We start from the raw sequence: 14852 nt of genomic DNA on the forward strand, positions 1-14852 counted from the left end.
ATTCTTTTTACCTTAAATAAATTTATTTTGGTTGTTTGTTATTTTAAGAAGATTTATTTTTAGTATACTCAATAAAAAAGAGTAGGTAAAAAAACTTATTAATCACATAAAACAAATATTTAATAATAACACAAACTTATCACAGTTCCACTATATATATCCGTCTTCACTCTCGTCAATATATTAAAATATATTTTTCAATAAACAACTCCTGGAATTATTTGTGTTAGTTAATTCTTCTTATTACCAGCTGTTTATTTACTGAGGTCATTTTTATATCTAGAATATATAGATTCATATTTTACATAAGATTAATTTTTAAAATCAATGTATTACAGTTAGAGTTATATAAATTAAGAGGTTTTTCATTCATGTTTTGGGAAAAATTTATTACTTCTTTTTCTAAATTAATATCAAATTTTAAATTGTTTTATGTTAGCCACCATAAAAAAATTAAATAAAAATTATAGCCATTTTGAAGCAGATGCCAAAGTGGCTGATATAACAAACATTATTATCAACGATCCGGAGTATGGGTGGAAAATAAATTAAATATTACCAATAAAATTATGTAAAAATGAATTTTATATGATTTCCTAGCTGAAAAAGTAAATAAAAAGTCTATCAAGTACATAAGTAAGGCTAAAGTAAAGCTTTCCTACTATTTCAATAATACCATATGAGTGTGTGCGTGAAACAAGAAAAAGAATTAGCAGATGAGAAATTTTAGTTGAATTTGATCGTAAAAATTAGTTTAAAATTCTATATACTTGTTCAAATTTATCCGTTGATAAGAAATAGACCTAGAAATCACCTAGTGGCCAAATCTAATTAACAACATATAAGCAAACAAAATAATTTATGTTAAGTTTTGTTTCTCTAAGGATATTCAAGTAAATTCTGCATAAATGGAAAATTGGCTTATTGTAAATTAATTCAAAGGCTCTAACTATAACTACTCTTGCAATATTGCAAAAAAACTGAAAGAATTTAACGATAGTCCAACGTTAAAAGCGCATATAAAAAACTTTGAAAGGCTTCCAACCCAGTAGAGGAAGGAGCAGAAGTAAAGGAGGCGCGAAAAATTGACACCCTAAATCAGAAAGTCTAAATCGTATCCCAAATAAAACAGTCGACAAAATGGAGATCATAGAATATTTCAAAAATAGTCCGGAAAAAACAATACATATGAAATTACGAAAAATATATTATTAATGAATTATTTTATGAGAAAAATATGAATATAACGACAAAACCACTCGGCACAATAGCCATCGGACAGAAAATAATTAAGGAAATTTCAAAATAATTCGAAAATCTGCAGTAGTTATTGTATTTTAAACAAAATATTCCGATTAATGTATTATAGAAGCAGAAGTAGAAAATTAAGTAAACATATTAAAAAGGAAGGAGGTCCCTAAACTTTTAACGAACTCCTCATTGAAGGAAAATGATATAATCCTAAACCGATTTGTAAAATAGAATATAAATAGACAATCTACAATGTCTCAACAATACTCCCTGCTTCTATAAGTATACTTTGAAGATTTTATAAAAACATTTGACATTATTAATTAGGAGTATTCATGGAAAGAAATAGAAATATATTTAAAATATATGGGAATAATGAAAGAAATATACGGAACAGGAAAAACACCGGTGATGCTTCTTGGTAATTTCTGACGTACGGAAAGGGCAAGGGGTTATCTAGAAGTAACCAACCAATTCTAACCATAGGGTGAGGGGTCAAGTTTTCATTTCGTGGGCCCGCTACTAAAATCAAAATCGACTCCCGTGCCGTTGCAGTCATGAGGCTTAACTCTCTCAGTTACAAACAGCTCGCAAATTAAGGCTCTTAGCCATAGAATTGATATAATGTAAATAGAGGAGTATGTTGGGAATCAAAAGAAAAAAATGATAAGTCCTGAAATATTCTTTCTTCCACATAGTTTAAAAGTTTAAGCAAAAAGCCGATAAACTGAAATGGAAGAGGAACTGGATTCATTCATGTGGCCGAATTGGAAGAAGCTTTATTGTTATAAGAGAAATTTGAATTATTTTTCTCTGTTTTTATTGTATCTTGTTTTAATAAGTGGTTTATTATTTCCTATTGTTTTATTTGATATGATCAGCAACATTGTTTTCTTTTTTTATACAAACAAACAATTCGATTGGTATATAATAATCTTTAAATCTATACAGAGCAAAGGAAGAAAATGATTATGTGAAAACTTTCTTTTCAATTTATGAGAAGAAGAAGTGTGACCACCTTCCTTTCCATCTTCATGTCTCTGGAAAGATGATGTGATAGTAAAACATAGAGAATAATTAGTGTAATCCTCGGCGTTCATTTTATTTTACTATATTTCTAAATCAAGTAATGTTACAGTTATCATTTGCTTGACGGGTTGCCTCTCAGTCCTCTTGTATCCTCCGCCTATGATACAGCTGCAAGGGAGTGTTGTTATCGATAACTTACCGCTAAGGACTGTTACTGCATTGGACGTAGTAAATACCAACCAAATGTAAGTCGAAGCCGGAATGTTATGATAAATAAATATATTAAGCTATTCAACATATAGCAATGTAATTTACAGCATTTTTTTATTATTCAACTTAGCTAATCCCGTATTTTAACCACAAGTTAAATACAAGCCCCGGATTTTTATTCAATTGTATATTTTGTTGGTGTGCTTGTTATGAGCCAGCGGCTTATAAAAAGCACACAAAATTCATCATTAATAAAAATTCATGAGGAATTAATGTACCCAGATCCAATCTGCCAAGAATTATTTTGCCAATTTGGTAATAAATGCATATTTGGACTATTTCATTTTAGAGAAAATAGAAATAATAAACTAAAATACAAGAATGAAGAAAAAATCCGAGATTACGATGGAAAATTTATATTCATTTAATTAGTATTACAAAAAACAATATAAAAATGCTACCTTCAACACTTCACTTATAACAATTGGTTATCATTTTTTTCAATCCCCCGAAATTTCATTCTCTTTCTTGTCCGTTTTAAACATTACACTTCACTTCAAGTTTAGTACAGGTGTTTAAACCCCTACCAAAACTAGAGTTAAATTACTACCTCAAAATGTAGAAGCAAACTTATAAGTGGTGAGCCTCTTAAATAGGCTATTCAGAACAAGTTATATTGTTTTAGTGAGTAGAGACAGTTTTTTAGAGTTAATTGATAGCGCATGGATATGGCGAAACGTATGAATACCGAACAATCAGCCCCGTCGGGTATGAATTTACCGGGCGTAAGTGCGGCTAAACTTACTAGAGTTTCGCAAGATGATTTCATCCTACCGCACTCTAAGGAAATAGCTAAGAAAAAGAACGTTGAGAAGGAGGTTGAAGACCTCCGTGCACTAGAACCATGTTTAGAACACTAACGCCATCTTAAGCTCCAATACATTTTTTTATTGTTACTACAGATTTATTGTTACTATTACAATAAGTTAAGTTTATTTCTGTTTTTGTAAATATGAATTTTTTTTTGGTTTTGTTTTGTTTATGTTATGTTGTATTGGATTATTTAAAATTCTTCTTAAGTAAAACAAAATATGTCCTGAAAGAAAATAAAGAAGGCCTCCTCGGCGAAGGAATAGTCTCTGACCTGTACTGGAGGCCATCTATATAAACCGTAGGATGAGGGTAGAAATGCCGTAGAAGGTAGAAATCTTACGCTGGGTAACTAGAAGGAGTTCGTGGCTGTGGTGAGCCGAATATGCGACTGATAAATAAATATAACAGCCACAGTCTCCTACCCCGTAAACCGTGCTTAATGGCTTGGTTGCAAATAAACCATTACTATTAAAGAGCCTATCCATTATATATTAAAAATATACAATTAATAGATCGATTCCTCTTCAATTTAAAACGAATAAAATAACTTTCAATCTTTGATATATAAAAAGAATAAACACAAAGGAAATAAAATAAAATGTTTACGTGTGTAAACAATATATATGTATTGTTTACACACGTAAACATTTTATATAGTAATATAGTAACATATATTGGTAGATAGATAGATATCAAGTTTCATACATTTGTGACAATTTCAGTAATAGAATTGAAAAAGTAGAAAGTGTTCATGAGATTCCCCATGAAATATTGAGAAGCATATCTAAACAAACTGGGATTCCACTGGCATCTACATCTCGGAGGGTACCAACCAACGACATCGAACAGGCCAGACCTAGTCTCAGTTGGTATAGCATATCCACGGCAGGTTCCCGACCGCTGTACAAGAAAGATGTGTTTTATAATGGCAACTTGGACCAAGCTTTAGTGATGTCGAACACGGTAAGATTTATATTACAAGTATTTTAGTATCATTTAGTTCTGATTCTGCGCCAGATTTCAATTAACTATGTAATAATAATTTGCAAGCAATATAATTTTTAAGGTTTATTACAATATATTAAAGTATATATTTAATGCATACTTATATCTACATTTTTAATCAAATCAGGTTGATGAACCATTATACCTTTAAAACCAGGTAAATATTTTCGCTAGCAAATCGATTTATTTAAACTTTTCCGATTCCTAACTTATTGGCGTTCCATAACATATTTTTAGGGATGCTAAAATGAAAATCGATTCTATCATTATAACTAGTTATTAGTTTTAGCTGTAGCTAATGCAACGTTTTGCCCTATTCTTACTGTGGCGGAGTCTAGTAAGTGGTATCAGTTGATACTCCCAAGAGCTCATGATACTGAATAAAGACAGTAAACCTACTCCTTTATGTTAAATATCTATACAAAATAAGGAAAAGACTAAAGATATTTTTCAACTTAACATCCGCTATAATTACTGTAGAACCAAAACATAAAAACAATGATATCCTAAAGTGTAAAAACTTCCAGAGATATAGTCTCACAAAACATTATTGTCATTTAGATTCGAGGTGTGTTAACTATAAAGGAAAACACCATTTCTCAAAATGCTCATATAAATTTACAGATAAGTCTTTTTGTGCAAATTTTAACTTTCAGTTACAAGTACTCGTACAGCTGAGAATAGTACAAACAGACCGGCTAACAGAGTTACTTCAAAATTTTCATACGCTGATGCTAATCGCCCAATATTAAAACAACAAGAACAAAAACTTCAGTCCACAATCGATCAAGACAATGAAATAAATGGTGAAAATATATTGTCTAATATTAATAAAATAATAATGGAAGCAATCAAACCGTATTTTGGCAAATTATGACAATTATCCACCATAGTAGCGTATTTTTTTACTAATGGACCAGAATATAAATAACAGATTATCTATAGTTACCAATTCTCTCCGCTGGACTACAAATCAAATATTCTACTAATTCTCAAATATTGATTTTGTCTATGGGCACAAAATTAAGAAAATTGAAAATTTTAAACTGTATGCTCATGGCATACCTTCTCAAATAAATGAATTCAAAATTTTCCTTGAATCAAACTTCATCGAAATAGGCTGCGTAACTGAGACACATTTATCCCAAAACATCAAATTGAAAATCCCAGGTTACAAAATATTACGTAATTACAGAGATTTTTCGACTCCTTCCGTTGGAGTAGCCTCAATATTTTTAAAAATTATATTAGCTTCGCTGAAAATATTATTTCTAACATATTTAACAAAAAGGTTGTTTCAGTTCGTTTACACTCGTCTCCTTATACCATCGTCCCGGTAGTTCATAAACCTCCGAACAAAAACTACTTCAAGACGAAATTTTAAAACTGTTCCACCAGGGAATCATACATTAGTTTTAGGCGACATAAATAGTAATAAAATTCATGCCGTAAATCAAATTCTAGTGGAAATACTTTTCTTGACATTTGTTCAAAGCACAGTATTCAAATAAATGCACCAAATGAACCTACTTTTTATAGACTTATCGTATTAACAAAAAGTTTTAGTTTCCATCTCTCTTCTCAAGTGAACATAGTTTTGAATTCGGGCCATATCCCTGTAATAATTAATGTCTTAACTAAGATAATCAAGGAAACTATGAGGAAATCCCTCATTAATGGATGACCGACAGGGAAACTTACAAAATTCTAGTCGATGAAAAATTAAAACTGAAAAATCATTTTCAAGAAATCAATGAAAATATAGCGAGGGTGGGTGAATCTATCTCAAACAGTTTACATGAGGGAACTGTAGGACCTTTCCAATTAAGAGAAAAAACAAAATCAATCCTACTAAAAATTAAAGACAAAAAATCATGCAAGGAGACAGTGCGCATCCACTGTCTCCTTGCATGATTTTTTTTTTTGCATGATATCTAGAAGATTTGGACAACAAGTAACTATCATTGTGAAAGGCTACGCGGTGTCTACTGAATAAACATGAGAAAATTCTAAATCTTATTGACAATGATGAATTCATCATCAGAAACGCCGAAGCTGAAACGTTCTCCGTCCGAAGAAGTCCGAATTTAGATAATGACGAAATTGGCTAGTATTTAAATCTCCTTCTCGCAACAGTTCAGTTCCCACCTAAATTCGCGATCCCAAAAGAAATTTAACAACTGATTAAAAGCTGTCGTTGCTGTCAGGAAAGCTCTCGTTTTCATATCGTTAATTTTTAACAATTGCTGTATGGATGTTTTCCCGATACGTGGAAGAAATCCGAACATTAAACAAATCAACAGCTATAGCTTGTTACCCATTCTTGGAAAATTGCTGGAACCAGTTATAAAAAAAAGCATCTTTTTTTTCATTGGATCGAGATTATTCCGGATTTTCAATTTGGTTACAACTCTCACCAACTGGCAAGACTATTGGTATTTATAATCAACAAATTCGAATTGAACAAGCACACCCTGGTAACGCTCTTGGACTTCTAAAAAGTGTTTGATAAGGTCTGGCATCGAGGTCTCCAACACAAGCAAAAGAGGGTGGAAACTCCAAAACACTTATACGATATTCTGAGCTCATTCCTCAACGGCAGAACATTTTCTGTTAGAATAAATGACACGAATTTTACCCTCAGGCAAATCCATCCCAGTACTCCACAAGATTCAGTTCTCACTTCCATTCTGTTTAACTTCTATTTTCACGACATTATCTAGTCCACATATACCTCTATAGCTATGTTCGCTGACGATAGAGCAGTTTTCTTTCAACATAATGATATAATAAAAGCTAGAAATAAATAAGGAACTAATCCTTACCTGCCAGTGAAGCGTTAAGATGCTTGGGAATTCACCTCGATCGTGGCTTTATCTGTAATCAACATGAACCTAACTCAAACCTACGCAAGGTTAGCAGTGCTACAGCCCATCGTAAATAGAAAATCCAAATGAAAACAAGAAACAACAATTCTTATTTTTAAAACAATATTCAGGCCACTGCTGATGTACCGCTTTTAAGTCTGGAGAGTGGCATCCTTTACGAAAAGGAAAAAATTACAATCATCTCAAAATAAAGTCTTAAGAATCGCAGGTGTCAAAACTTAGGGCATTCAAAGGCCTATTGCCATCACCAGGCTAGGTGCGTTAAATGTGCTGGCCCTCACGCTACAGAAACCTGCCTGAAACCTCGGGATGAACCGGCAAAATGCGCTCTCTGTCAGAAAGATCACCCAGCAAGCTACAGAGGTTGTGAAATCTACAAAAATTTGCAGAAGGTGAGGTCACACTTCATAAAATCAAAAATCAAAGATCAGACCATCCAGACAACACTTCCCATGCTGGTTCTTGTATCCTTATCCCATTCCCTTATTCCTTCCAATCCAACAGATGCAATTCAATCAACCTCGGTTACCATTTCAACTCGCCCTTTCCATGTTACCTTTTCAGCTGTATACTGTCCTCCTGGTAATAACCTTTCTTATAACCTCCTTGATTCCTTATTCCGAACCCTCAGACAGCGCTTCATTGCTGGAGGATACTATAATGCTAACCACTAACGATGGTGATGCCGCACATCCAACTCTCGTGGTAACATCCTATCCCGTGTTTCCACCTCCAATACCTATTCCATTCTCTCTCCCAAAAATCCGATTTATTGGCCTACATCCCTCAAAAAGCGCCCTGATATCCTTGATATATTTATCACCTCTCAGATTTCTCCCTCTCAAACCAATGTTGAGTCCCTGGACGACCTACCATCAGATCATAGTCCAGTTCTGCTTTTTTTACATTCATGCTTTGTACCAAAGCCCTCCGCACCTTCATTGATAACAGGAAGAGTTGACTGGGACAAATTTAAATGAGAACTGGAAACTAAACTGGACTTAAACATTCGACTGAAGACAAAACAAGACATTGATGAAGCTATTGAAAAACTCACATCATCAATAAGAACAAGCATAATTGACAACACATCGGCTAATAGGCTAATTAATAACAATAAACAAAATAACCTACCACGGCAACTTCGTATCTTATCAAGGGAAAAACGACAAGCAAGATCGAAGTGGCATAGGACCAGATATCCAACTGACAAAACGTATTACACCAAATTGACTAACAAACTAAAAGTAGAAATCAGAAAATACAAAATTTAATTAACTTTACTGAAAATCTTACAACTACTGACAAATCATTATGGAGGACCACTAAAAAACTGCTGAATTTCAAAGATTTTAACTACCCACTTCTCACTGAATCCCAAACCTGGATCAGAACTGACGCAGAAAAATCACAAACATTCAGACAACACCTCTCTAAAACATTTATTTCACATCCTGATATCCTTAATCTAATTCATCTTGAATGTATTGAAGCAGAACTAAATATTCCGCTCCAAATGACCCTCCCACCTAAAGCATTTCATCCTTCTGAAATATCTAAGTATCATTCAAAGATTATCTACCTGCAAAGCTCCTGGATACGACCTAATAACATCCCACATTCTTCTCCCTCGGAAAGCCATCCTATTCCTCACTTACATGTATAACGCCGTACTCCGTTCCACATATTTTCCTGACCCCTGGAAATTATCTATAGTTAAAATGATCACCAAACCCCAAAAGCCTCCAGAATACCTATCATCCTATCGCCCTATCTCTCTATTACCGATCATGGCCAAAATCCTTGAAAAACTCATTTTTAAACGCCTATACCCCATCCTGGATTCCAATCATATAATCCCTGATCACCAGTTTGGATTTCGAACATCCCACTCTACTATCCAGCAATGTCATCGTGTAATGGACGTAGTCTCGTCTTCTTTGGAGCGCGGAATGTACTGCGCGGGAGTCTTTTTCGATGTAGAACAGGCTTTTGATCGAGTCTGGCACCCGGGACTACTTTAAAAACGTCGTAAATTCCTACTACCTACATACTTTCTCATCATTCGTTCCTTTCTCATTGATAGATTTTTCCAAGTAAACCACAATGGTTCCTATTCATCCCTCTATTCTCAGTCCGCTGGTGTTCCTCAAGGTAGTATCCTTGGTCCTGTAGCGAGAGGGAACAAGCGGTGCGATCAAAACTCACCAGAGCACCTCGAGCCTCACTGAAGCTCCCAAATTTACTTATTACTTCATTTTGTAAAAAACACATTGTCATGTTTATATATTAATAATTTCTGTACATAATACTTAGCAATATCTGTACAATGAATAATAAATGATAACAATGCAATGCACGAACCTATCTCAAGCAGACATGTACCGACCGCTTCTCTGTCACAGCCGCATGGACTAGGCCTATAAATAAGGGACTCTAAATCTCCCAATTCGATTGTTTACCCACATATCAGATGGAACCTAGCGCCTTCTTCAAACTTTTCAGGATTCGATGTTGAGCAAAATCGTACGCACAACATCGTGGAGGAGGAAGAAGCCACCGGAGCTGCATCAATTGTTGGAGTTGCCTACTGTGCCGGAGTTCATCAAGCGACGACACATCAAATTTTTCGATTCACTTCAGTACTGTACAAATCCGTCATTCAACACGTTAACACCTGCCCTCTCTCCGGTGCGTTGGCAATACACTACGTAAGGTCACGTAGTATTAGGATTAAGTTTTTATTAGATTTAAGTTTGTTAAAATTCAGAAATAATGTGTGCCCCAACACATTACACTCTTTTATAAATTCTGACAACAAAAATAATACACTCCAAAAGACTCCTTAGAATGTAGATGTTCTACAGAAAAAGGAGAAAGTTCATTGTTTATAAATACGCTATTAAAATTTTGAAGGGGTTTTGAAAAAAAAAAAAAAAAAATCCCAATTCGAGAGTCAAAACAATACTCTCCGAGAGCTAACAGTAGAGGGTTCATCATAGGCAGTTGACCAGAGAGGACGTGTTTGCTGATCATCTGTCACCTGTGATATTGTTCCAGTTTCTTCTGTTTCCAGTCGTCCCTTCAGTTGCAGACTCTTCACGAGACTCCTGGACCTATGGGAAACACAGGTTAGTCAGTTTTTATACAATAAGTGTTTGTGCGCGAAGTGACATTTCTGCCTTCGGTGCACGGTTAAGGACAGGAGAAACAGTGATGAACAGGAGAGTGCGTGCTGCTAGTACTAGTGTTGATAGTGTGTGCGAAACCAATATGGCTGAGGCTGGAGGCAACGAGGATCAAATATCTCCCCTATATCCGACTGATTCGTACCAGGAGGAAATAGAGCAAGATGTGAGTATGGATGAGGAAGAAGACGAAGATCCGCAAAACAAAGGCTCCAAGAGAACAAGAGATGAGGGCTGGGAAAAGGTGGAAGTGGTTGGACACGCCTACAAACAAAGAAAAACTTCGTACGCTGTCCAAGATGTATCAGTCACTAACCCTACACCAGTCGTGCGAAATCGCTATGTTGTCCGTGACAACCAGCAGCTGCCCAATGAGCGGCGTCCACCACCCATTATCATTACACCTGCCATGGCGCAGCAGGCGGTGAAGTCAATCCTCGCCACTATTGGAATCCACAACTTTACGATTAATAATTCGAGGCAAGAGACCCGACTCTATCTAGAAACGGAGAAACATCATGATCAGGCCAGCCAGTTAATGACTAAGATGGGCATGATACAGTTTCACACCTTCGCCCCCCGAGGTACTAAAAGGACCGACCAAGGAGTGGGTGCTCTATGGCTTTGACCTCGACACCGATATGAGTGAGGTAGCCATTGATCTCCAGGCGAAACTTCCGGGGAACAAAATGATACGACGTCTCACAAAAACACTCCCCAATGGACAAAGAGAGGAGATAGACCTCATACAGCTCATAACGGAGCACTATGTAAAAATCACAGACATCCGAAAACTTGACGCTATAGACCATGTGCGTTTCAAGGTCTTTCCCTTCAAAGAGGATGGATGCCCGGTGCAATGTAGGCGATGCCAACAATATGGTCATACCATGAGATATTGTCACCGACTCGTTGTTTGCCCGAGATGCTCTCAACATCATGAGCTGGCCCAATGCCCTCTGACAGGACCGATCAAATGTACCGTATGCAACAAGGAAGGTCATATGGCCACGGCGCGTGACTGTCCTACCAGAGTCGACCTCATGGAACGTAGAGCCAAGAAGATGAAGAAGGGAGAGACCCGATACCTCCACCAGTGCAACCAGTACCATCCAGAAGACGGCAGCCCAGCAGGAATGTACAGAGCAACGTCACATTCGCTGAGCTCCTAGGCGGAACACCAGCCAATCAGCAACAACCGACGGCCCAGCCTGCTCCGGTGACCAGTGCCTCCACCAACCCGGTGATAGAACAATTATGTACCCGTATGGACCAGATGATGGGTATGGTGACAACGCTGCTAGATATGATGAGCAAAATACTCGCCCGTCACTATGACTGATCACCTGGTCATAAATTATAGTGTCAGAGGCCTCTCACCGAAGCAGGCTGAAATAGAATTACTACTACAGCAGCATCGACCGTCAGTGATGGCACTCACGGACACGATGCTCACCTCCACGTCGCCACGGATCTACTTCAGGGGATATGTGGTGTATCGAGAAGCCTGTCTCCCCGGAGCATGAGAGGGAGTGCTGATTCTGGTCAGGAGAGACATCCCATCACGAAGCGTGCCGATCCCTGTGAAGACCACCGAGGGTACCCACCTGGTTACGGTCGACGTCCGCTTCAAACAGCGCTACACTTTCACCTGTGAATACAAGAGGCCCAGGGCAGGCCTGACCTCTGTTAAGCTGCTGCTGCAACATACCCAGGCGACAAGTCGACATATTGTACAGGGTGACTTAAATGCCCGACACACTGCCTGGTTGTGTAGCAGCAATAACCCGCTGGGAACGTACATCACCAAGACCAGGATGGCACTATTTCACCAGGAGGTACACACGTTCAGGCACGCAGGTCGCCCATCATGCACGTCAACGCTCGACCCACTCCTTTCCAGAAGCATGCATGAGGTCACGGACTGCCGGGTGTTGCCTTATGGACCATCCGAACACCGCCCGGTGCTCTATACCTTTGAAGGCGAGTTCGTCACACCACCTGCGAGCAAATACCTTCTACATGAGGCTAATTGGGGGGATATAGGTCGAGCGTTTTAGAAGATCTACCTGCCATAAGTCAATTTCGCACTCCGGACGAGGTGGACACAGCAGTCGAGTGGATCACCAACAGCATCAAGAGGGCAGCCAATAGGAACATACCAAGGTTCGCTCCAGTCCCCAACGCCAATAGAAAGCCACCGAAGCACATCCTCGCTCTGATTGGCCAACGAAATAACTTGCGCAATGTCTTCATGCGCACCGGGGATTACAGCATAAAACCCGCCATCAACGCAATGACCCGGCAGATCGCATCACTCATGAAGGATTGGAAGACGGCGCTGTGACATGATCAGCTTCGCAGAACCCACGATGACCCCAGACAGTTCTGGAGGCTAGTCAGGACCTTCGTTACGAAGAGGAGGACCGTGCATCTCACCGATGGGAATAACCTGATGACGTCGGGTGAACACCCTGCCCTCTTGGCTTCAAGCTATGCAGCAGGGGATGCTCAGCGGACGGCTAGTGCTCCTCCGCCACCACCAGGAAGACCTCAGAGCCCCGTCGAGAAGCCCGTTTTCTCCACCTTTGGCCGTCTAGAGTCGGTACATCGTCGCACACCAAGGGAAACAAATCCTCAGGACTTGACGAGATCCCCAATGTTTTACTGAAGATGCTTCCCAGGAAGGGTAAAGCTTACCTGCTGAATATCTTCAACTCAGCCATGAGGATCTCGTACTTCCCGACTGCCTGGAAGCGTGCGATCGTGGTGCCACTCCTCAAGCCAGGAAAGACAGGGAACTCTCCAGAGCACTATCGTCCGATCAGCCTCCTCTCGCACATGAGCAAGATCTTTGAGCGCCTCATACACGACCACCTCATGGATCACTGCAGGGAGGCCGCTGCCGAGCAATCCGGCTTCCAAAGAGGTGTCTTGTGTGACCATCACTTGGTGAAGTTGCAGGCTCACACCATCGAGCGCATGAAGAACAACTACGCAACTGCCTTCATCTCGTTGGACTGTAGCCAGGCCTTTGAGAGCATATCCCACCCGCTGCTACTTCGCCGGCTGGAGGAGTTCAGGTACCCGGCCGCCCTGTGCCGATTGGTCGAGAACTACCTCAGCGATAGATCATTCGTGGTCAGGGTTGGTGGAGATTTGTCGCCCCCAGCCCCCACCACCTGCGGAGTGCCTCAAGGGTCTGTGCTTGGACCTCTATTATTTGTAGTCTTCACAGTGCCAGTGGTCGCCATCAAACATCGGCATGCAATGGTAGCAGCCTATGCAGACGATATAGGAGTCTACGCCTCCAGCATGAGAGCTGAACTGGCCCTCCGCCACGCACAAGCCGCCTCTGCCACCATCGTAGCTGCTCTCAAGAAAGATGGGATCAGAGTTAACCCAGCTAAGGCGGATGCCATCGTGATGTTCTTGTCCTTCCAGAAGGGCAAGAATAGCAGACTTCCCCAGCGGTTCGTCGTGGATGGCGAGGGTCGGAATATCTCCAACAACATCCTCTACCTCGGCGTAACTCTTGACCGGCACCTCACCCTCTCCAGTCATGCCAATGGGAGACTCAAGCTGGCCCGGCAGAAGTCGCATAGGCTCTACCATCTACTGACGTCACAACAACTTTCGTTGCGCCTGAAGCTACAAATATATAAGGCCATCATTCGTCCAACGCTGCTCCATGGTGCACCACTAATGAGACACCTCTACAAGACGACACTCACCAACCTACAGGGTTTCCAGAACTCCCAGGAACATCACTCCAACGGGCCAGGAACAGAGAAATTTGTGCAGAGCTCCAACTCCCAACCGTGCCAGAATTCATAGGCCGTGTTTAATGATGTTACTCTTACCCCTGTCGAACAGATCCGCTACCTTGGACTACATTTGGACAAACGATTAACCTGGAATCCTCACACCAGACTGAAAAGACAGGAAACTGCACGTCGATTTCGACTATTACAGCACTTACTAGACAAACGGTCTAAACTTCTAACACATTACAAAAGACTGATCTACATGACTGTAATAAGGCCAATCTGGACATATGGAGTTGAGCTTTGGGGCTCCACTAAACCTTCGAATTCCTCTCGTATTCAATCCTTACAATCCAAAATTCTTCGTAAAATCCTCAATGCTCCTTACTTTGTCACAAATAAAATCATACATAAAGACCTTAATGTTCCCTATGAAACCGATCTAGCCCGAATCAGATATCACTCCTTCCATTATAAACTCTCAAACCCCCTAGTTTCTAACCTTGTATCCTCTTCCATTCCTGAAAATCCTCTGAGGCGCCTGAAAAGAAGATGGTCATGAGACCAGCTAATGTAAAATGTCATTAGAGTGCTACCAATGGGTAGTTTCTCTACACGCCTGTAACACTCCAATTTAACTT

The 14852-nt window shown here is 39.1% G+C and overlaps 1 protein-coding gene across 2 annotated transcripts in view; it reads left to right on the forward strand.

Annotated features, from left to right (window-relative positions):
* LOC106689830 (monocarboxylate transporter 9) overlaps positions 1 to 14852 on the forward strand; it is a 25689-nt gene that overhangs the window by 6972 nt on the left and 3865 nt on the right. For both annotated transcript variants that reach the window (XR_001344500.2, XM_014435015.2), the window contains exons 4-5: positions 2390 to 2525; positions 4086 to 4326. Coding sequence is in view for 1 of the 2 variants with exons in the window: in XM_014435015.2 (XP_014290501.1) it covers positions 2390 to 2525; positions 4086 to 4326 (377 nt within the window). In the remaining variant the exon portion in view is untranslated. The remainder of the gene's footprint in view (positions 1 to 2389; positions 2526 to 4085; positions 4327 to 14852) is intronic.

The sequence above is a fragment of the Halyomorpha halys genome, unplaced genomic scaffold (genome assembly GCF_000696795.3).
Source record: "Halyomorpha halys isolate HHAL.00 unplaced genomic scaffold, Hhal_1.1 Scaffold1488.1, whole genome shotgun sequence".
NCBI classification, from domain to species: domain Eukaryota; kingdom Metazoa; phylum Arthropoda; class Insecta; order Hemiptera; family Pentatomidae; genus Halyomorpha; species Halyomorpha halys.